Raw genomic sequence first — 22617 nt, 5'->3', positions numbered from 1 at the left:
CTGTTGCAAAGAGGAAAAAAATACAGGGCAAAACGTGCAAAAAGAAGCAAGTCTTCAAGAAGCTGATAGTTGCTGGCTGGTCTGTGTAGGTTTGCAGAACTCCGTGCAAGTGTCTTGCACCGAGGATCCTTAATTGCTGAGCAGTTCAGAAATACCACTCTGTAGTTGCAGGGCAGACTGGGCCGGTGAGGGAGAAGCTCACTCACTGGTGCAGGGTGACCCTGGTCGGGATGGGTCAGCCCCACTGAGGGTGACTGTAAGGGAAAGCAGGTGTAGGTTCGCTATGCAGGAGGACCTTCCTATTTACATTGACCTAATTACAAAATTGAGGCCTTAAGGAAGAAAGGCCGTGAACTCCCCACCCACCCTGGACTGCCTTGGAAAGCTCTCCCTGTCTGATGCTCCTAGAAGAGAGGGCTTGGACCTGGTAGTACAGGCTGGGCTGGAGGGCAAAGTGGTGTCTTAGCATGTGCTGCCAGTGTGGGTAGTAGCCCCACAGGCCCTCTGCACAACACCAAAAATAAGAGAAAAGGAGTAGTCTGGGGATGAAGGGAGGGGGGAGGCTTTCTTACACGTGTTTCCTTGAGAGCCTTATTGCTGAAGCAGGAGGGATAAGACTGTCAGCATGTCAGGCTTGCTTTTAATTTCGTTCATCTGCCTTCCCCGGGTGAATGCAGGAGTCAGCTGTGCCGGGATGAGCTTCTTGACAATGTGAGGGATTAAAATCTCTGCTTGCATATGAAAGGAAGGTAGCTCGTACAGGTATAGCATTATCCCTTAAAGTGGATTGAAGTGTTTCACGTCCCTGGTGCTGGTGAGAAGTGCTGCAACAAGAACCCTCAGGCCGCTCTCGCCTGCAAGAGAAGCAGGTCCACGTGAACTGTGACAATCCTCCTCGCTCCTCCCATCGCATCCTGCCACACCACGTACAGCTAAGAGATCTGAAAAGGGACACCCAGCTGCTGCCAAGGAGCTGAATTCCGGTGTTACCAATACGGCACACAGTGCGGTTTGATGGAGATGAGATAAATATTACACACGGCTGGGGCGTCTGCCTGGGATGCTGTGGCTGTTTCTTTGTTCCAGTCGATGCTGGGGGCTGCTGGAGGTGAGTGTTACCACTGAATCTGCGTGTCCTGCCCCGGGCTTGTTTTGATGCTGGTAAAATGTGATATAGTTCCTGGGCTTTAGGATTGCTGTTTAGGGGGAGAGGCCAGGTGCTGGGCTTGTGCTGTCCAAAAAGGGAGGAATAGTAAGATCTGCCAGAGGCTGCTGTTTCAGGAGCAGCCGCCACTGCTGTCCCCCTGGGCTAGCACTGGCTGTGACAGCCCACCAAGGCATGGCAGGGTTACACTCAACCGTGCTGTGGCTGTGTGTGTGCGCGCAGGTGTGAAACAGCCGGCTGCTCTGGCAGTGCTCTCGGGGAAAGGGAAGGGCTCTGTGTGGAAGTGGTTACGTTTTCTTCTCTATTGGTGTGATCATTGCCAAGTGCTGGGAAGGAAAGAGGGGCTTTGGGTGTGGAAGGGGCAGGAGACTGGCACCTCTGGCCCCTCTTCCCCCTTACTCTTTGACAGCGTCAGCTGTTTCCTACACAACATACAAAAGGTGTCAAGGTGCTTGTTTAACATTGCTCTGGAGGTGTTACACAGCCTTTCTCTGTTAAACATACTCGTTTCTGCGTGAGTTGGTTTTCCCTAGACACAGTGTCTGATGCATTAGTGACATGGAAAAGAGCAACCAACATGTCCTTGGAGCCCTGTGTTGCTCAGCTGTGGTTTCCATTGTGTTTTTTCATAACCATGTTCTGTAGCTCCCTCACAGACAGGAACATCTGAAAACATAAATTTAATGACGTGCGGGTTAATGAATGCACACATTAATTTAGATTGACCTTAAGATATCATGAAATTATCATTAGCAAGCATCACATCTTGATCTTCCAACAATGGGGTCTAATCCTTGTCTTATAATCATGGTGATTTGTAATTAGTCAGATAAAGCATCTCTTGTGAATGAAGGGGGTAGCACTGGCTTGTAAGATGAAGGATAGTCTTATGTTAAAAGCAGAGCAAAAAAACTTTGATATTGTGCCCAGTTCTCTTTATTTTAATCTGCTATGAACTCGTCAAAGCCACCTGTCTGTGAAATGTGGAAAATCAGAAATTTGGCATATTGTCTTCAAGAGCGGGATAACTGCACGACCCTGGGTGAGGTCAGTGGTTGAAGTTTTTCCAGGTACAGCAGGAACCGTTGCCAAGCAGGTGCCTGGGTGTTATCTTGGGTAAATATCAGGGAGCCCTTCCAACTCACTGAAAGCAATGTCAAAACCCATTTCTCTTTCTGGCTGTATGGCGTAGGATTAGCAGAAACCCCAAGGTCATGTAGTCCAACCTCCTCCAGTGGCATGTGGCCTATGATTACAGATGTCTTCAGAGACCTCCTGAACCCCACCTTGAAGGGGTTTAGCTTTTCTACCCCGCGTGACTTTGCGTGAAAGGGTAACTCTACCCGCATTACTCTGAGAGTTATTAACACCCTGGCTAAATTTGTTCATCGCTATTTTCTAGTCCATATTTTCTTTCATTAGCATTAACCCTTTAGTGCAGGGGGCATGTTGCACTCTGAGATGCGTGTTTTTTTTCTAGCAAGCGAGCGCATTTGCTTCCCGTTGAACTACACCTAGTGGGGTTGAGCCAGCGGCTCTCTGTGGTAACTGGTGGCAACACCAACCACCACATTTACCGGGAGCCTTTCAGAAGTTACCAAGGTGTTTAGCCAGCTGTTCCAAATCCCCCGGTTGCTCTTCCGAGGCTGGTCAGCACAGCTCTCCCCCTCTGCAAAGCCCTGCCGGGCTGCGGCGATGGCAGCCCCTGTCTGGTGCCACCGCAGCCGGCGTTTCGCAGAAGGGCCTCCCTGCCCTGCGGCGAGCCCTCTGCGCTCCATGGTGGTCACGGGGCTTGCTGTGGGGCTGCTAATCACAGCTTCCACGACCCGTGGGGCTGCTAATCACAGCATCCGTGACCCGTGGGGCTGTTTGGTCCTCCGCAGAGGCGGCCGTGGCTTGCCACCTCCCCTCCCAGATCTCTGCTGAGGAAGCCTGACCCCTCCACCAGCTCCCCCTTCCCAGGAGGTAACTCAGGGTGCTGGGTTTTGGGGGCTTATTTTTTCCAGAAAGGAATGAATTTAGTGTGGGTTTCTGCCAAAGTCCTAGGAGTGATGTGTGATTAATGCAGTGAGGTGCCTCTTTGGAGGCGCGGCTCGATCCTTATTAACAAAAGCTCAAATTTTGACACTGCTAGCTGTCAGTCTGATCAGATTGCTCGTCACCAGCCGGAGCATGAATAATACACCACCAAAACTGCCGACGCTCAGGCTGCTCCCAAACAACTGCATAATTTAACAGCATCAAATGCTTTTTAGCCGGGCAGGGAAAGCCGCCGGCCGCGCCGCTGCCCCTCGCCTGGGCGTTCGTCTGTGGCCTCCCCCCCCCCCCCCTCGCCCTCTTCAGCTTCGCGTTGATTTCCGCGCGTGTAGATGGCATTGTGTAACGCGAAGGGACGAGAAAGCGCCTCCCCCTCCTCAGGGGCCCTCAGAGCTGAAAATGGGGGACAACAAAAGGGGGGGGAAACGCGGGGCGGGAGGGAGAGGGCCGCGTCTCCATGGCGACGGGGCGGTGCCGCCTCGCGCGCGCGCTCGTGCCGGCGGCGGGGAGGGGCGGGGCTCGGCCCTCGGGGGCCGCCGTCGGCGGGCGGCGTCGCCGCGGAGAGGTGAGCGGGGACGGACGGACGGACGGACGGACGGACGGCCCGCCCCCGCTGCTGCCATGGCAACGTCGCCGGGCGCACCGGGCCTCAGCGGGCGGCGGCACCTCGTCCCTCCCTCAGGTCCGGGGCGAGGGGGCAAGGCGGGGCCGGGCTGAGGTGAGGGCGAATGGCGGCTGCACCTGCCGGCCGGGTCCCCCCCCCACTCCCCGCCCCGGCCCCGGTGAGGGGCTGCTGCCGGTTGGGGCGCCGGGGCAGCGCCGCGTGCCCGGGCTCCGCCGGCTGAAGCCGCCCGCCGTGAGGTGCGGGAGCCGGGGGCGGCGCGTTCCCCGCCCGGGTTCGGGTTTCTCTCTCTGGGTGGATGTGCGCTCGGGGGCAACGGGCTCCGTCGCTGTATCCCTCCTTTTGTGGTGCCTGGGCCTGAGGGTAACCGCGTAGAGGTGTTGGGGAGCTTTGCGGAACAATTCGGTCACAGGATACGCCACGCCCCCGCCCCCCGTTAGAACAGGAGCAGGTGGAAATGAAGACCTGAGATTCTCTGTACACTTCTGCTCCCAATTAAAGCCTAAGCGCTTTAGTCTTTAATTCGTAAGACCCTAAATAGAATGGGAGCCAGTGCAGGATTTTCCAAAACAAGGCCATTAAACTGAAACTCTGTCTTCAGCCATAACTACTTTATGTTAAAACAGAAGAGGCTGATTTTTATGCAGCTCCCCTTTATTATACGTATCCTAATTGAACAGCTTTTGGTATTTGTGCTGAGTGCCTCAGGGCTGATATGAGCGTGTTTTCTTAAAGGCACCATTCAGCTTTGTAGGTTTTGAGCCTGCTTGCCATGATGATGAAGTTAAAGAGAAATAGTTCTTTTGTGCTGAATATTACTAGAGCAAAGAAATCTCCATTAAGAACCCAGGTACATAACACCTCCAAACCAAGGATATTTATGACGGAAGGGGCATTTCCCAGCAAATATTATTAGATGTTATGAGAAGAGCTGCAGGAAAAAACATGATGGAAATAGACATGAAGCCAAAGCAATGGTCTGAACAAGCTTTGAAAATTTAAACTTGGAGAAATCTCATGTGAATGAGCGGTTCTCGTGGCAAATGGTGGCTAAAAAGAAGCTAATTAAGAGTAAAAACTTGCCTGATTTTCTATACAAACAAGCTTGCAACAAAATTGCCCAGTTTTATTACCATTCTTTCATCTTAAACAAATCTTGAGTAAATTTTGTGACCTAAAAGAGCAGCACTCTTGTCAAGCATGAAATGCAGTGTTTTAAGAAGTGGAGCTGATGTTCTTGAGAATAAATAACTAAAAACTGGGAGATGTTCATCAGAACTTAAAAGCTTGAAGGAATTTAAGCAACATCTTCTGGATAGAAGGGTTTTTACAAAATGCTTAGATCAGGAGGTCCAGGTGCAACCCTTCTTGTCTGGAAGGGCAGGATGGTCACACAGCAAGAGCTGTCTTGATGTTCCGGGGCCATCTAGGGTCAGAGCTAACTCTTACATCCAGTATTGCGTTGCCATGTGCTAATGCTCACATGGTGATCTTTTAGTGTGTTGTAAATGACACAGATTTGTCCTACTAGAGAGGCACTTGGAAGTGGCACCTTCCAGCCTACAGCAGAGGGTACAAAGAGAATAGGAACGTTTGAATAATCAACATTTCCTTCTTTTATGTTGGTTTTGTAAACAGTAATAAATTAGGGAAGGTATAATGAGTGGCTAAAGCTGTAAAAAGACCAGAATCAGTTTCCCAGGCTGATGTGTGTCTCCACATGTCTTTAACCCTTTTGTGTCTTTAAATGGAGACAGATGCCTTCTGTTGGGTGAGGGGCGGCAGGCAGTCAGCCTGGAGCCCCAAGCACTGGTGTTCAAGCAGTCCTTCAGGAGCTGTTGGCACCTGTGTGCTATGCAATCCAAAGATTGCTTAAAGGATTCAATCCTTATAGTGGCTTCTCTTCAGTTTTATCATGAATATGACTATATGCAGCCCGATTAACTGGCTACTCAGTATTTCCCATTGTTGTCCTCCTCAGAAATTCAAACTGGAACAGAATCCACTTCCCAGCAGTCTCAACTGGTGTCTGTGTAACTTTCTTTACCCTTAACACTAGTGGAGGTGATATGGTTTGAAAGCTAGCTGCTTGTAAATGTTCAGTCACTCTAGCAGAAGGTTTCTGTCAAGAGTCCAACCAGTGAATGCTTTCTCATTTGAAGATGTCATTATGAGAAGTTTTTTGGTAATCTGAACTACTGTAAGCTGTGGCATCAATCTTCTAGGACTTGTGCATCCCCATTTTTATAGTGTAACTCGAAACAAGTTACGATTTCTTTAAAGGAAAATGGGCCAGACAGATACAAAACAACAATGTAAAACACACCTGGGAGCAATGAAAGCTTGTAGTACTTCCAAAAAACATAAAGTAGCTGTCTTTTTATCCAAACACCAGACTAATAGTTAAGAGATCATGAGTTCAAGTTTTAGCTCTGTCAGTGACTCAACGCAAGACATTAAGTCACCTTGGTTTGCTTTAACTCAAATCTTCCCCTCGTAGACAGAGCTGGAAAGGCCAAAACTGTTCATGTTTATAAACCATTGGTGGTCCTTAGTCCTGAGGTGCTGTAGCACAGTGGCATAAGAGGTATCAAAGTTCTATATTTGTGGGTCACTAGAGTTTGAAAACATTTTTGTTCCCTTCTCCTTTTTGTAGTATTACTCTAATACGTCACCAAAATGAGTGAAAAGGAAAACCAAGGAGATCCAGCGGATATGGGTGATTTAACAGAAAGTGGAGAATATGAGGATGATTTTGAAAAAGACCTCGACTGGCTAATTAATGAAGAAGAAAAAGAAAACCTTGGTGAAATAGAGGTATTTGTTATAGTAAATACCAGTTGTCTGTCATAGAAGACAAAATTGATTAATATGTGGAATCAAAAGCACAAAATTCAATATAGTTTGAAATGCGTAGGTACATTCACTGAATTTTGACAAGGAAGATTATTTGGAATTATAGTGAAAAACAATTCAGGGAACTGGTTAGTTTGGTTATAATTGCCTTAAACCAGTAATTTCTGTGTTCATTGAAAACGATATGTTTGTTTCAAAAGCACTTCTGGGTTCCTTTCAGTGTCTGTGCAGCACACGCTGTTCTGGTTTTATGCTGTCACTGATCACGGTGCAAGCCATGGTTAGTTAAACTTTGTGCAGATGTGAACGTGGAGAAACTGCAGGAGAGTTGTTAGAGCAAAAAAAGCTATTAGTTACGACAAGCACTATTTGACAGCCAGTTTTAGAATTAGAGCAGTTAGTACTGCTCTTCTCTTTCGTTATTTTTTCTTTCTTTGATACTGTTCTTTGTTGGGAGAATAGACTAGTTTATTTTAATTTTTTTAGAATCCTGAAAAAAATGAAGAGAATATTGAAGCACAAATTGTTAAAGTTGTGGACAACTTTGAGGAAGACAATGAGGAAATGGAAGAAAATCCAAATCAGCTTTCAGAGGCAGATGTAGATGTGAAAGCGAGACCCTCCAATGAAGAAAATTTGGAATCCAGTTCTGATATTAAACAGGGGGACCGTGTATCTGATACTGATAGTGAAAGCTCTCTCCAAGAATCCAAGCTGGAAAAGCAGCAGGAACTGGATGAGGAAGAAGATGAAGAAATAAAGCGTTACATCTTGGAAAAGATTGAGGAGGCCAACAAACTGCTAGAGAATCAGGCTCCTGTGGATCAGAACAGAGAACGGAAATTAAAATTTAAGGATAAGTTGGTGGATCTTGAAGTTCCTCCTTTAGAAGATGCTGAAATTTGCAAAACTGACCTTGCAAGAGGAGATGATGTTTCAAATAGGCTATCTCGGTTGCATATTTCTAATGAAATGGGACAGGAAAGCACATCACTTTCACCACGTGCTGGCAAGGATGAGGAAAAGAAGGATGGTAAAATCCTAGTGGAAAAAGATGGGAAGTTTGAACTCCTAAGTTTATGTGATATTGAAAGCCAGGGCTTTTTGCCCCCAATAAGCGTTTCTTTTACTGATATTGAAACTCAACAGATGTCTCCAAAATCCTCACACTACGGTCCTTTTGGCACTGTCTCTCGAATGAAAGAAGTACCACCAGTAAGACCAGGAGCACATTCTTTTTCTCCTGGTGGAGAAGAGCGTGTGTATTTCCCTAAGCCTCCATCTAACCCTAAGCGTCGTCCAAATTCCGCTATCAGTGCTGCAAGAGGTCTGGGAAAACGGAAGACTCCGCAGAGGGCGCAGTCTGCAAATGTGCCTGTGAGAAGCTCTACTTACTGTCTTTCTCCCAGACAAAAAGAATTGCGGAAGCAGTTGGAGCAAAGGAAGGAAAAACTGAGGAAAGAGGTAAAGATATCGAGGCGACAAGTAGATCACAGTGACCATCCAGTTCCTCTGCTTCACAGAGACCACGTGGTCAGGGCATTTACTCATTTTTTTTCCATGATAAAAGAGGCAGCAGTAGCAATAATTCTCTGGAGTTTGTACAGAATCTCTCAGAACTCCTTTCCTTAAAAAAACCCTGCACAGAGTGGCATAGGATCCTGCCTTGCTCACAGGAGAAATTAAGTATTTGTTTAATATAGCCTTCATAAAAACAGGCCTTCTTCTGCTCTATTGTGATTATTGCTTTTGCTTATTGACTCTCTTTCTGCCTAGGTTCCATTACAGGCCCACTGTTTACTGGAACGTAGCACATGGTATCGCACCTCCACAGGTTACACTGCAATGTAGGAAGTTAACGTTAACCACAGTGATGCAGGTGCACATTTGGGTGCTCATGAAGTATGTAACAGGCAGTTATCATAGGGAGAGTGTTCAGTCATAAAGTAAGATTTACACAGGAGAATGACTGTGAGAACTATGAACAAAGAGGAGTGTGTTTAACATGTATGGAAGATAGAGCTGACTTTGAAAGTGGCATGCTTTGTTGCTTGCTTAAGATGCATGCAAGTGAAAAGAAGAAAATATTTCCAGTACTGAGATTATTCTTCTAGTACCTATAAAGCACAGTAATTTAAAAGAAAAAAAAAAAAAAGATTATATTTTAGAAAATCAAATCAGTATCTTGTGTACTACTGGGAAAAAAAAAACCCTTTTAATTCTTTCTCAGCTCCTTATTGAGGAAAAAAAATAGTTAATAGAATCAGCCTCTGACAACTGTAACAGGAACTTCAAAAATCTTTACCAATGATTTTAAAAACTTAGATGTTTTTCTTTGCTTTGTATTATGATAATACATTTACAAAAAGGTAACTTACTATGTGTGTTGCTCTATAAAAAGAGCATGAAGCATCTAGCATTTTTCTGTGCAGTGATGTTCTAAGTAAACTGACTAAGTAGCTTAAAAAGTTGCTTCCTATCTGTGGAAATATGTCTAGCCTGCTTTATTTGAAAAGTTCACTGAGGCTTAGCTCTGTAACGAGGGGTATGAAATGTGAGGAGTTACTGATGTGTTTTCTTTGTACACAAAAGACTAGATCTCTTGACACCATATTCTACGTATTTAAAGGTAGTGGTAGAGGTAAGGAAGGTTATTTTCCTAACAGTGTGTGCTAAATCTCTTCCTCTGTTGGCTGACTTATGAAAAGGTAAGAATGTATTACCTTATTTCTTCATTCTTGAATGGAGCTCTTCCATTCTGTGATGGATTTCACAGGCATGAAACATTTATTGACATTACTGGAATCCATCTGCTTCATTTTGGTGGGGTTTCTTTCATTTCACTAAATTACAAATTGTAAATTTGGAGGATAGTCTGAAAGTTGTGTGTGTGTGGGAGGATCATCATCTGTTCGCAAGAATAATAGATTTCTCCCAGTGTCTCATTCTCAGAAATGAGCAGGGGGATTGTAGCTTGTGTGTCAAAGAGTCAAAACCCCATAAAATGTCCTAATCAGCTTTATGAAGTATTGTTTGAAAACCTTTCTTCTCCTTGCAGATACTTGTCATTAGCTAAAATGTGATTAATAATGAATAAAACCCTTATCTCAGTTTTGTAAAAATCAGTTCATTTTGTAAACTTGAAAAAAGCGTTAAGCTATTCATACTCCTCAAGTAAATACATTACAGCTTCGTGTCCAGAAAAAAAAAAAAAATCCTTATTTCTAAGGTAGTGCCTGCAGTCCATAGGTAGTTAAATATCTTTTAGGGCTTAGTGGTCCATCAAGCCCAAGAACTGCATTCATTTTAAAAACGCATCAGTTTAAACTGATTTTAAGCTAATCAGAGCTATTGGGCAGGCTTAATTTTAGAAGTCTTCACCTGTTGCTATTGAAAGGTCTGTGAGTTACGAGTATCATGGAAATGGAGGTAATCACTGAAGGGGTTGGTTAGACTGAAAGTACCTGAATGTAACATAAGCCACAGGAGTGCTCAAACCCGTTTCTTCCTAAGAGTAGTATCAACCATGATGAAGTCGTTGAGTATTCCTTTTTCCTCAGTAATTTTGTGTCTCTGTCACATAATTCAAATGGTTTATTGTCTATGAAGGCCTTCACAGATTTAAGATGATTCTCACAAAAAAACAAGTTTATTCACTCTTCATTCCATTTAAGGAAGAAGAGAGGAAAAGGGAACAAGAAGAGCAGAAGAGAAGAGAGAATGAGATGGTTTTTAAAGCTTGGTTACAGAAAAAGAAAGAACAAGTGCAAGAAGAAAAGCGAATTCGTCGTGCAAAGGAGCTGGAAGACTTGAACAGCAAAGTATGATCTCCCCAGTGTAGGACTGGGATCTGCAGCGCTCTTGTTAAACAGGAAAAACGAATTCTAAGCCTCTGTGCTTAGCCAAGCATAGGAAAATTTACAGCCATAGGAAATGGTTTTGTTACCTTGTTTTCAGTGAAGGGCTAGATTGACTGCCGTGTTTAGGATTGTTCTGCTGGGCAGGGTGGCTTGTGTCCTGGGAGCTGCATATATGAACGTCATAGCTATCAAGTCACGGGAGATGCAGTGGAGCTCCTTTTTATCAGGAGAATTACTTAATTGAACCCTGTGGTAAACAAGCAGCCAGAAAGCCTTTGAAGTGTAGTCCTTACCGTCTAAACTTGTTGGCAAGCAGTTAATGCACGTGACCTGAGCAAAAGCTGAAGATTCAGATGCTCTGTTCTAAAGTTCTTGCAGCGATGGGCTTGAAAAGTTAAATTCAGTATTTTTTAAAACATACCGCTTTGGATGCCTGCTCGTGTATATAGTCCATGCCAGATTAGCATATGCTCTAGCTTGCTTATAAAGTATGTTTTGTGGATGGGAGATGCCAGCAGAGTTCCAAAAATTATTATAACGTGATTAATATAAAGGTCATTTAATGATAAGCCTTGTGTATATACGTCTGTTTTTTTTTAAACAGGAGAGAAGCAGGAATCCAGAAGAAGCCTTCAAGTTATGGCTTAAAAAAAAGCACCAAGAACACATGAAAGAAAAACAGATAGAAATTTTGAGACGCCAAGCTGAGGGAATTGCCTTTTTTCCAAGAACCGAGGAATGCAACAGAGCCTTTAAAGAGTGAGTAGGGTCATTCCTAGGGAATCATATTTGAAAACTTTGTAGTCTGCCATCTTAAGACTGTAGTTATTATATGGTACCTCTTCACTGCTGAAGTTGTTACTGGTTTGTTGGTTTTTTTTGCATAAATATGTCTTCATAAACTTACACCCTAGCAAAAATACATCAGCTCTTTAATGCTGGTTGTTCACTGTTGTGAAATTACTTGTTAGAACCTGGGCTGAAACGGTGAATTACTTCTGCTGAAAAAGGGAGATTCTTCTCCCCTACCCCTTTTTGCCTGTTCTGGAGCAGGCTTGGGTTGATTGGTTGATTCAGTTCATTAAACAAGCAGGAAGTTAATCCAATAATATATTTTTTTTTTTCGTCGAGTTTGTGAGTTAAATCAGCTCAACAAAAGGGGGAAGGTAAAGGTGGATGCAGAAGCTGGAGAAGTGGGATGGAAAAGCAGTGCTTCCCAAGTTTAGGAGCGTCAGGCTTTTAGACTGGCTCAGCCACGACACCTAACATTATCCTAGAGGACAAGGTGACTTGTTAAACGGGGAACAGTCTCCTTTGAATGGATGATGTAAAACATTCAGTTGCAACTGTCAGTACTTCTAGTCCTCTTCCTCTCTCCACAGATGGCTAAAAAGAAAGAGAGAAGAAAAACGAGCGGAAGAACTAGCTGCTAAAGAGAGAGCAAGGCAGTTCAGATTAGAAGCCCGAAGAGCAAAACAGATGCAGAACATCCACTGTATTAGCTCAGAGACAAAATCCTTCCGCTTCACAGACCATTACAGTTGAAAGTTTGATGTAACCAGTTATTGGTGGCAACCCTCATAACTTCTATGGCTTGAGCTTTTGCTCTTTACAGCCACAAACTTTTTTGTGGTGTTTTTAAAGCTTTCAAGCAAGTTTAACGATCACTTTCTCTGACAATGATTTTACTATCTATTTATTTGTAATTTTGTTGAAAAGCCTGCTTTTATGTATAACTCAGGGATCTTCTTGGTTTGACCAAATCTAAATGAGTGTGAGATCTATATATGAGGGTGGCAAATACACATTCCTGTCTTTAAGAGGCACTTTATACTCAACACCACCATGAATTCCTGGATGCAGGCTATTATGAAAAATGTTGAATTTTTGCTGGATTAATATTGCTGTTTGCTGCTGCTTGTGATGAATACTGTACAAGGTGTCATGTTGTTGGAAAATGCTGTTTCTTGTACCACTTTGTATTGATCTGTTGACCAGCTGTTAGTTCAGGCTAGGCTGGAAGACTATTTTATTTTAGTCATTGAAGGTTAACAGGTATGTGAATGTGCAACAGGTTTTGAAACTTATTTCTGTGAGTCATATTCAGTAGTTTTCTATTCCATGACATTAAAAGGTGGTGTGAATTATGACTTTTACCAGTATCAAGGAAGCTGGATTCTTTGTATACGTGTTCATGTTTGCTAAATTAATTATAATAAACTACATTACCCTACCCAGGTAAATTGTAAATTCTTGTCAGAGAATATGCTGAGGTCACTCATGGAATCATTAAGTTAGAGGAAGGTGAGGAGCATTCTGACCAGCTCCCTGTCCAGCAGAGTTCATGATCTGGCATTTTTCTTACATTCACAATGTTTTTGGGAAGTACTGTAACAGACAGAAGTGTAGACGACACAAAGCAAATGTGCCATTAGTATTTTTCCTCTTCCAATGTTTGGAGATAGTTATTGACATACTGAGGAGTACTGGTGTTTGACTGGAGGGTGCTGTGGTGCAGTTTTTGCCAGCGTAGATAAAGGGTGTGGATGTGAAACACACATTTCACATGCCAATAGGAAACATGAGTAACAGGTGCCTTCCTCCTTCCTGTACCTTCCCCTGGACACCCAGAGCAAGAAATGCTTCTTGTGCCTAGCAAGCAAGTGCAGGGGGAAAGTCTGCAAAGGTTCACCTTATCTCCCTAAGCTGCAAAAGTAGTGCCTCTTGGTTCATTACCTCAAACCCGTAGTGAAGGGTTTTACAATTCAATGGCATCTAGTTCCTTTTATGCTGCACAGAAAACAAGGTCAGAAATACAGCTATACTGAATCCAAAATTGCAACTTGAAAGCAAGCAAAGAAAGTTTATTGTAGCTTTCTTCGTGCAAACCAAAGCATGGCCTGCAACAGCAAGAACTTAAACTTCCATATTCTGATCAAGGTATGAGATTCGAAGCAAAACGGGGAAAACCAACCATTTCTGAAACCCTTTCCTCAAAGTAGACAGCTACATAGGATAAATTCGGGAGTGAAACCAAGACATTAAAATGCATTATTTGCATCCTCCCACCTTTCCTCTACATTTGCAACTTAAATAATCTGCTAAATCCAAGGCAGCCTATCTGCTAAAAGTTCTCTTGGAACCTACATCAAGGTTAGAAAATGATATGAGTAAAAAATATATATATTTTTTTTTACCAGTACCTGTGCAAACTTAGTGCTTGTCTTCAGCTTCCCATAACACCCAGGAAGACCCTGGGCAAGGACCGAGTTCTAATGCTAGGTCAGGTTTCAACACTATGTACTACAGGAGGTGGATCAGTGTGTCTTTACTGAGGATCAGCTATGCAACAGCTTCACTCTAGTAACTGAAATAGATGGAAAAGCTGTTATTTTAGCTTTGTAGAAACACAAGAATAATCTCACCCCAGAGTTTTCCAGAATCCACTTCAAACCAGTTACTACTTCTACATTATAGCTAGAGTTCATTCAATCAAACTCTTTCCCCTTCTTGCCAGGAGGGCTGTAACACCATATATGCTCTTACTTTCAGAGCTTAGAAGAATCATTGCACATACTCCTTTTTATTACTAAATTTAAAAGGCTGAACACAGACTTGGAGACAGTTCATCACCTTGGTTAAGCTTCAAAAAAAAGCATGGAGCTGACTGTTTTCAGTCACTTTTTTTTTTTTTTTTAAAAACATAACCCATCAGCACTTCATTTACCTTGGCATTGTATGCTTTTGTCTCCCTCTAAAGAGAAATTCATTGAGATTTGCTAGTAAAACTGTAAACCTTAAATAGTCAAGGGCATCTCTATGCTTTACAGATTGGACCAGCATAACATTTTTGGTCTTGCCTTTGCAGAAGAAAATAAGTAGCTTTCCAGACTGAAAAGTAGTAGAAGTGACCCAGAGGCTAAGGAAATCCTGTCTGTCCCTAACTTCAAGAGGTAGAGAAGCAGAAACTGCATCATTTTCAATGTTAAACCCACCCATTATGGAAAGAAACAGGGGAAAAGGAAGCCTGCTGAACATCAACTAGTGTAATTCTTCAGACAGAGTGCATGTGCAGTTGCAGCAACTGTGTTTTAAAGGGCTATCAGCTCTCCCTGACAGCGATTGCAACAATTGAAAGTTACATCTTCGTATCTTGTATATGGGTGAAACCTTCCAATACTCTTCTTTGTGGAAAGGAAGGAGGATGGAGAAGTCTCCGAAAAAGAAACTTCTGCTGATGTTTCTGTACGTGCAGCTGGATCCAGTACACGTAGCACCTAAGGATGGAAAAATTGAAACTGAAGAGGTATCTATTAAACTTAATAGGTTTTATCCTTCTCTAAGAGCTAGGAAGGATTTCTGCTCAAAAGCAATTTTTCAATTTTTTTCCAAGCTGAAAACCAAATACCCACCTATTCAGACTCTCAAGATGAAGACACTAAGTACTGTTTATAAAATTAGTAATGTTCATCAGAAATCCAAGGTATGGTTTGAGACTAATAAAAAAAAATTAATCTTTTTAGCAGAGTTGAGCAAAACCAGGCAGGAACAACACAAATTAGTAGGCACTGTGACCCTCCTCCTGCTCAACTATTACTCAATTGCTTCCAGACTAAACTGTTACTCTAATTTGCCACTTAAACATAAAACTTCCTGCAGTGGAACCTTATCTTGAAAGATAATCATATAGCTTCTCTCTCTGTTTCCACCCACTTTCAACAAAACTGATTTTTAGGGCAACAGAAACTGAAGTGTTATGACTTACTCCTACCTGAATTTCTTCTCCCACTCAGTTTTTAAACTCAGTTACATATTTTCAATTGTCTTCCTTCTGACAAACTAACTCTAAACAGATTTTGACCCAGTCATTTGTGGTGCTAGGGATAGAGAAGGAAACGGTATGTATCATTATATTATTTATATTGTTCTGCTTATTCTCCCAAGGTTTTTTGTTTGGTTGGTTTTGGGTTTTTTTGTGTGGGGCTTCTCTGTTTGGATTTTGGGGAGGGTGTAGGTTTTTTTTTTTTTAATGAAGGAAACAGACAGCTCTATTCAGCATGTTTGCCCTGCATATAGTTTTTTAAAAAGGCAAGATATTAAGCAGTTAACACAAAGCAAGCCATTTCCTTCTGGAAAGAAGGTTCCGTGCTGACAGACTGAGTTGTACGAAGAGCTCTTACCATTTCAGCCATTTTCTCAGCAGGGGTATTGCAAAACTCCACAGCTGTTGAAGTCTTTTTTGGACTATTAGCGCCAACATTTCCAAGAAGATGTGAGCTTACAGCTTTGGCTAGCTTACAATTCACAGCTGCTAGCTCTGTTGTAGTATAAGGTTGGGCACTAGGATAGTATGTCTGTTGTCGCCCCCACTGAAGAGAAACCATCAGCTCCTCCAACAGCCTGTGCAGAACGGAAAAAAGCACTATTAGTGATTTTTGTACTCTATACAAAAAGCACACAGCATACTTCTGAGGAATCGTCCCTTCCCAACACTTACTGCACAAGCTAAATGTTAACAAAAAAAATGGGAAAAAAAAAAAAAAAGTAGTGTTTAAAAACAAGAAGGCAAACAAGTTACTCTCCAAGGCAAGGCCTCACCAACACAGTATTTTAATACTGGTAAAACTTATTTGACATCTGGCAGGATAAGCACTAAAAAGTCCATGCAGGTAGAAGAATCTAAGTTTTGGAAGGAGACGGAGGAGATGAAGTCATGACAGTAAGTGATTAAACAGAGAAAGCCTGAGGATACGAGGGATGTCAGTTCTACAGTATATTACCCCTAAGACCTCACACCTTCAGGGACTGAAAAAAGAATTACTGCTACTTCAGCTCTTTCAGCTCTGAAACTGAAAAGTGACCATGCTATCCAGCTGGATAATTGATTTTTGTTGACTATCACTGGAACAGGGGAAGTTACTTGGTTCTTCTCTAGCCCGGAACAAACTGACAGAAATTACGTTTTCAGAGAGGTAGTCTGGATTAGAAAAATCTTACTTCTGTGTATCAATCATCTCTTGACGGAACTGATCGCGTTCATTCAGCAAGTCCTGGATTGCACTTTGTGCATCCCTGGTTTGACGCTGAAGAATTGCTCTGGTATTGGTTAGCTCATCAGCCATAACCCTGCAAGAGAAATCGCCAATCAGTACTGTGAGCGAGCAGTGTGAGTTACCATTATTCTACTACAGACCATAATTTGTCAGCTCAAACTAAGGATTAAGCTGCTGTTCTAATACCCCTCCCTCATACAGAGCCTATATCAACCTAACTACAAAGGACACGTATTAAAAATAATTTCTATTCAATTAGAGTCAGCATAAGTGCAAGATTATGTTTTGACTTGCTGAGTTTAAACAATTACGTCACTTAATACAAATCTAGTACCAGACATTTCAAAATACCTTAGGTAAGTGAACATGGTGGACAAGGATCCTGAGAGATAAAAAGCTAAATACATTTTGTTTTGCTAACACGGTTCTCACAAGTATGCTGTGATCACATCTTTTCATGCTCTCTAAAGATGACAGCTATGGCTACAGACTGCATTCATTCACCTCTGCCTTTCTCTGGGGCAATAACTAGAAGTTACATACACCAGATAAGAGCATTTAAGAGCTACAAATGAGACAACAGTTGTCACATTTTCCTACGCCATAAGGCTTGGCCTTGACCCCTCAAGCAGGTATTTCAAATGCCTGCAATACTGCAAATGCAGAAACCAGAATGACATTTAAACAACAGCAGCTAGAAAATCCGAGCTCTCAGTGAACCAGAACATTACAATATCAAAGGGTGCTACTCTAAGCACATCGCCAGGGACTTGCGCCCCTGATCTCGGAACTGCTGTTAATGCTAAAGAAACAAGTTAAGTTAGGATAGTAACTCTTGCCTAGCTAGGATTATCACAAGTACTTATCATTCACTCAATATCCTGCAACTTCTTAAGACCAGTAAATTAAAGGGAGGAGACTGTATTTTATTACCATTTTCTTCAAGCGGTAAGGTCATTTGTAATATGCATTAAGCATCACAGTTAAAATTTAGTCAGTTATATCTGAGTACAGTAGAAGATTAAAAATCCTAGAACACTATTTACAGATCTGGTAAGACAGCTACACTTATCCAGTTACAAGTCTAATCCATTGTCAAATGAGATTTTGACATTCAGACCAGTTTTCATGATTACAGAGTAACAGTAGGATTCTCAGCAGTAGCACAACCAGTGTTTAATGAAGAGGTCTCCCTGCTCACTCTTCCATACTGAGCTGCTCTTCCAGAAGATCCCTGAATCACTATAAGCAGAGTTCTTAAGCAAATCAACCTCTTCACAAACAGATGATTATATCTTACCGGGGGGCAAAGATGAAAATCAAGCTAATTACCTTTAAGACACATCAAGACAGCTGTCCTGAAAAACATTTTTAAACCCTAAACTGCACACAGTATCAGAATTAAGAACTTCTCTTGCTATGTTGACAAGAACCATAGTTAAGCTTTTAGGACATTTAGGACCCACTGTATTAGCTCTGAAATGCAGAGCTATTCAGATTTACAAGGAGCTTACTTTCTTTGTATATTTTCTGTATGCTCAGATTTGATAGTAGGTGTCAGTATAGCTATTGTGGCCGTCCCCCGTGTACATAAGCACATTGCCAGGCATTGCGATGGGTGTACGTAATAAAAGATTGAAGGAGAATGCTGTTACAACAGCTCTGGGAGAGGCAGTACCTGCTTGCTAGGAATTTGCTTCGCCACACATCACACTGTATAGACATGCGCTCTAATTGTTCAGAGAGCTGAGACATATTCCGGCCCAGGACTTCATTTTCTAGGATTAGCTGATTTTTCTCACGAGCCATCCGTTCGAAGTGATACTGCAGATCATCCCCAACAGAAGCAACAAGTAATTTCTTCAGCTCCCGATTCACCTAGAATGAGACCAGACTGTCCTGTAATTATCAATATAGGATGAAACACCTCCTACTTCCAGAATGCAATGCAAGTTACTGCAGACTGCTAACAATAAATGGCCTTTCTCTTTCCAGAATGGGACACATCCAATGCAGAGTATATTAAGCCTCACGATCCACTCTAGTGAGCATAAACATTTGAGACAAATGCAAACGTGTTAAATGTTCATCAAAATTCTAACAGAGATCAAAGAGGAAAAATGAAAGCCTGCTACAAAAAACAAAGAAAGTTTCAGTAGCATTCAAGTCCTGAATCAGTAAGATAAAGGATTAGGTAAAACATTAACAGATTATGTCATGTAGAAAAGCATAGTCTTCCCTTCTATGACATAACATTTTTCACATAGCAGTTGAGTTGAGGAGCAGAATCTTTCCTCATGAAAAATTAATTTCCCTGCAGCCCTCTAATGTATTTCTCCCAGCTTCAAGCATTTGATTCTTTCATCTGTTCTCAAACAAGCAGCACTGGATTACTTAGATATACTCTGTATCTTAGCTGGTAAGTTCAAAAGGGAAACTATTTGTTTCAAGGCTATAGTGTCAGGACAGCTCTTTGGTCACATTCACAAACCGCTTATATAAACCAAAGCAGCTCAGTTGTGTGAGAGAAAATACCTTTTGTTTCTTACCTCTGTCTGTATACGTAGCTGATTAGAGAGACCTTCTTTATCCTGCAACAACCGTTTTTCTGAATTCTTTAGCTTTTCAATTGCATTTTTCAGCTCTATCTGTTCTTTCTTGGGATCTGTGTCTCCATCTGACTGATGGAACGTGTCTCCTTTATGTCCCACTGATTTAGCAACCTTAGCATTTTTAGTTGGAACAACATGGGTGATAGCTGCTTTGGGTACTAATATACGAATCGCTTCAATCTCCACTGATTTATCAGCATGTACTTTCCCTAGCTGCAGAACTCCGGGACTCAGGGAAGAGACTGTCTTTTTATGTGGGCTGTGATGGATGTGATGGTTCGTAGTATTGGCTCCCGTGATTACTTCCACTGATTCAGCTGTCTGCTCTGTTTCCATGCCATCTCCAGGTCCTCGGATGGGTGATGAGGCATCATCAACTAAAATTTAAAAATAGTGGAGGGAAAGTTTACCACCTTTCACTTTGTTATAGTCTCACTGTAACTCTTCACTTAATTTCCGTACTTCAAAGTTAGAGATTTTAATTGCACACTGCATGTGTAAAATAGTCCTTTGCAGCTGCAGTTATCAAGCACAAGTTAGAAAAGTCCTTATTCAAGTGTGTATTGCTCATTAATACTAATAGTACAAGACACAAACATTGATCTGAATTGCATTAATCCTAATTTCCTGCTGACATACAAGATTAAACACAGACATGAAAAAGAGCTAATATGGAGAAAATTCTTGACAATATTACTCATAGGCTGAAAGTAAAATCAGGTTCTAGAAGCTGCTGACAGAATCAGAGCAGTCTCATTTTAAAAGTAATAATTAAATGAAAAGCTGCTATTAGCTACATAACTACTAACACCTTAAGGAGTTTTGCAGATTTTTAAGTACTATCTACCTTGAATCTAGTCCAAGAGAAGGTTTAAGAAAAGCCAACAAGCCAGTTCTGCTTCATTTCTAATCAACACAGCCTGGTATTCCCAGTAATGATGCATTCTGCTCTAAATTGCCCAATATGCGTGACAGTGAACTTAAATAAAATGAATTTCAGTAAAATTTAAGTCTTCAGCTGAATAAAATATTACTGTAGCAAAGTTTCCTTGCAAGGGACAAAGGCAAGAAAGTTTCTTACAACGTAGCTACACATACAGCTGTTTCTTCATACTGCAGGCTGTTAATGGGAGCCTGCGTCTTCTATCCAAATAATGAATTTCAAAAATGCTGTAGTAACACCAAGATATTGCCCTGGTTTCAAGTTGGCAACCTTTTCAGGTTCTAAATACTAGAGGAGGGTTGACATACAAGCGTACATACAGATGACAGTACCAGCGACAAACTTGTTTTTCAATACAAAGCTGGATTAGAAAACTACAATTAATTCTGCCATCCAGGAAGCTCTGGTTTTCACTGCAATAATGAAGTCACATAACTACTTCCTAATAGCTACATAAAAGGAATAAATTCAAATGAATGGAGCCTGGCATACAATGTAACTCTGATCTTTAGAATTCAAGTTAAAGTACTTCTAGACCAGTCTGCTGAGACACCATGTGAACTACCTACCTTTTTCTAGAGAGGTCATTTTCTCTTCAGCAGTTAGCTCTTCCTAACCACGTACATCTGAGGAAGAAAAAACCAAAAATCATTATCAAGGTAAGAGTGACAGTTAATATTGGATTACCTTATTTTCTAGTATGGCCTCTAAACTCCTGTTTAGTAGCACAGTGAAAAAAGGCACACCAAAACAAAGGAAAAAGTCCCCAAATTATAAAAACCACACCAGAACCAAGAGTTAAAAGGGGAAGGCCTATGAGATTTTCTGGCACTTGTTTCTTTTTTCACTAAGAGCTGTACTTTGACTCCTATCTCTTGATCCTCAGCCAGTTCCAGTTTCCATTCCTCAAATTTCTCTTTTCAGTCTCCCTCCTCCTTTCAGTGAGCCCTCATATTACCCTTTAGAACTCTGTAACGCTCCCAGAATACAACTGCATGACCATTCAGAGATACCCTAAGATCATCACAGAACCACAAGAAAGGGAATTCCCACACTGTGCTTAAAGCAGATCAAGAGGTGAAAAGGAAACTGTGGCAATTTTTTACAACTTTTTTTTAACAGAGACAGTTCCCAGCCAAAGCAGGAATCAGTGCCCTGAGTGGCTACACATGCTTAGTTTAAGCCAACATTAAATCTTTACCCCCAGTCTGGCCCAAACTGCCATTCTGGCCATTTTCTCCCCTATCCACAAACTCTGTCGACCATAGCCTCCCTGTATCCACAGGTCCATCCACTCCAAACTTCCCAGGCAACTCACCTCTCTTTTCTAGGGTCAGTCACTAACTACATTAATTTGAGACTGCTATATCCTGGTTTTTTTTGTTGTTGTTGTGGTTTTTTTTTGTTTGTTTGTTTGGTTTTTTTTTGCTTTAGTTCTCCCTGCTATTCAAGGGAGATCTCCCAAAGCCCTTGCTTTCTTTTATTATACTACTAACCAAAAAGGCTTAACTAAGACTTTTTTGACTTCCACTGCTGCTGCTCTCTGCTCTGAAAATACAATGGTAGCAGTGAAATGCAACTACCAGCTTTATAGATTCATGATTTGTTTTGAGAAAGGTAGGTTTATCTTTTGTGATGACTAGAAGACAAAAGAAATTACTTTCCCTCCTGGACTTTTCCCAAACAACAGATACAGGAACATCTTGCTATCTGTTGCTTCTACAGTTGGAGTTACATTTTTGCTCATTTAAGACCATGACATGCTCATCACCACTACTGGTTATTCATTTTTCACTGAGGATCTTTACTTGTTTGGGGAGGGAGAATGAAAATGTAGCTACTCAGAGACAAGAATACTCACTAAGAAACTGACTATGAGCATTTGATCTTACCTGCTTCATCTGAGACCATCTGCTGATGATCTTGCTCCTTCACTGTTCCTGTTACAGTGTTCTTACTGTCCTGTTGCTTTCAAAGCCTCGGTGTAAGCCTCTGCACCCCTCACCCCACCTTTTATTACATCCCTATAGGCAAAACTCCTTCATAGGCTGAATCGTTAACCGCTGCACTTCCCAGCTAACACCGTGCCCCGCAAAACCCCCCGCATGACAAACAACGCGAGGAAATCCTGTATTAACACCGCTGAGTCACAACCCACGAGGGCCTCGGAAAACCACCAGCGGCCCAGCCCCGGGCACCAGCGCCCGCCGCGCCTCGGAGGAGCCCCCTCTCACCTCAGCCCCGCACCTTACCGGTAAACCAGAGCTGGGCGTTACCCGTCGCTCTGGAAAAGAGGTTTCTCGCCCCACAGCGGTTACCGGCCAACAAGGACCGAGTCCAGCGCTCGCCGAGCTCCGGCCGCGATCCCCGGCACACCGGACCGGGCAGAGGAGCCACCCCGCTGGAGGGGCCCGGAGCCCCGCGGCCGCCACAACCGCCCCCAACCGCCACCTCCTCACTTCCGCTTCC

General features: G+C 42.6%; 2 protein-coding genes across 7 annotated transcripts; one reads left to right on the top strand and one right to left on the bottom strand.

The window, feature by feature from the left end:
- Positions 1-736: 736 nt before the first annotated feature.
- On the top strand, positions 737-12773 carry CCDC181 (coiled-coil domain containing 181). Of its 4 annotated transcripts, none has more exons than XM_033005200.2 (6): positions 742-1108; positions 6481-6641; positions 7167-8144; positions 10355-10501; positions 11145-11299; positions 11923-12773. In XM_033005200.2, the coding sequence occupies exons 2-6, from the start codon at positions 6504-6506 to the stop codon at positions 12083-12085; spliced, it is 1581 nt and encodes a 526-aa protein (XP_032861091.2). In that variant the 5' UTR covers positions 742-1108; positions 6481-6503; the 3' UTR covers positions 12086-12773. The 4 variants fall into 4 exon arrangements, with proteins under 4 accessions (XP_032861094.2, XP_032861091.2, XP_032861093.2 ...); XM_033005202.2 differs by lacking the exon at positions 742-1108 and adding an exon at positions 3778-3884; XM_033005201.2 differs by lacking the exon at positions 742-1108 and adding an exon at positions 3833-3920.
- A 610-nt stretch (positions 12774-13383) lies between these two features.
- On the bottom strand, positions 13384-22601 carry BLZF1 (basic leucine zipper nuclear factor 1). Of its 3 annotated transcripts, none has more exons than XM_042788980.1 (8): positions 22401-22601; positions 22041-22116; positions 20718-20774; positions 19143-19582; positions 18272-18471; positions 16538-16666; positions 15721-15940; positions 13384-14817 (listed from the first exon to the last, which is right to left on the bottom strand). In XM_042788980.1, the coding sequence occupies exons 3-8, from the start codon at positions 20734-20736 to the stop codon at positions 14632-14634; spliced, it is 1194 nt and encodes a 397-aa protein (XP_042644914.1). In that variant the 5' UTR covers positions 20737-20774; positions 22041-22116; positions 22401-22601; the 3' UTR covers positions 13384-14631. The 3 variants fall into 3 exon arrangements, with proteins under 3 accessions (XP_042644914.1, XP_042644915.1, XP_042644913.1); XM_042788981.1 differs by having other exon boundaries at positions 22041-22110; XM_042788979.1 differs by lacking the exon at positions 22041-22116.
- Between the last annotated feature and the right edge of the window lie 16 nt (positions 22602-22617).

Source organism: Tyto alba, unplaced genomic scaffold (assembly GCF_018691265.1).
Source record: "Tyto alba isolate M040663 unplaced genomic scaffold, T.alba_DEE_v4.0 Super-Scaffold_14, whole genome shotgun sequence".
In the NCBI taxonomy this organism is placed as follows: Eukaryota; Metazoa; Chordata; class Aves; order Strigiformes; family Tytonidae; genus Tyto; species Tyto alba.
This window is presented reverse-complemented; position numbering and strand designations above follow the sequence as displayed.

What these genes read in the sequence shown, in the direction of transcription:
- CCDC181 (XM_033005200.2), top strand. Translation starts at nt 6,504, where the DNA reads ATGAGTGAAAAGGAAAACCAAGGAGATCCAGCGGATATGGGTGATTTA. An exon ending in AAAACCTTGGTGAAATAGAG is followed by an intron (nt 6,642 to 7,166) that starts GTATTTGTTATA and finishes TAATTTTTTTAG; the next exon opens with AATCCTGAAAAAAATGAAGA. An exon ending in AGGAAAAACTGAGGAAAGAG is followed by an intron (nt 8,145 to 10,354) that starts GTAAAGATATCG and finishes ATTCCATTTAAG; the next exon opens with GAAGAAGAGAGGAAAAGGGA.
- BLZF1 (XM_042788980.1), bottom strand. An exon ending in AGCTACGTATACAGACAGAG is followed by an intron (nt 18,472 to 19,142) that starts GTAAGAAACAAA and finishes GTCTCATTCTAG; the next exon opens with GTGAATCGGGAGCTGAAGAA. An exon ending in CTGAGAAAATGGCTGAAATG is followed by an intron (nt 14,818 to 15,720) that starts GTAAGAGCTCTT and finishes TTCCATCCTTAG; the next exon opens with GTGCTACGTGTACTGGATCC.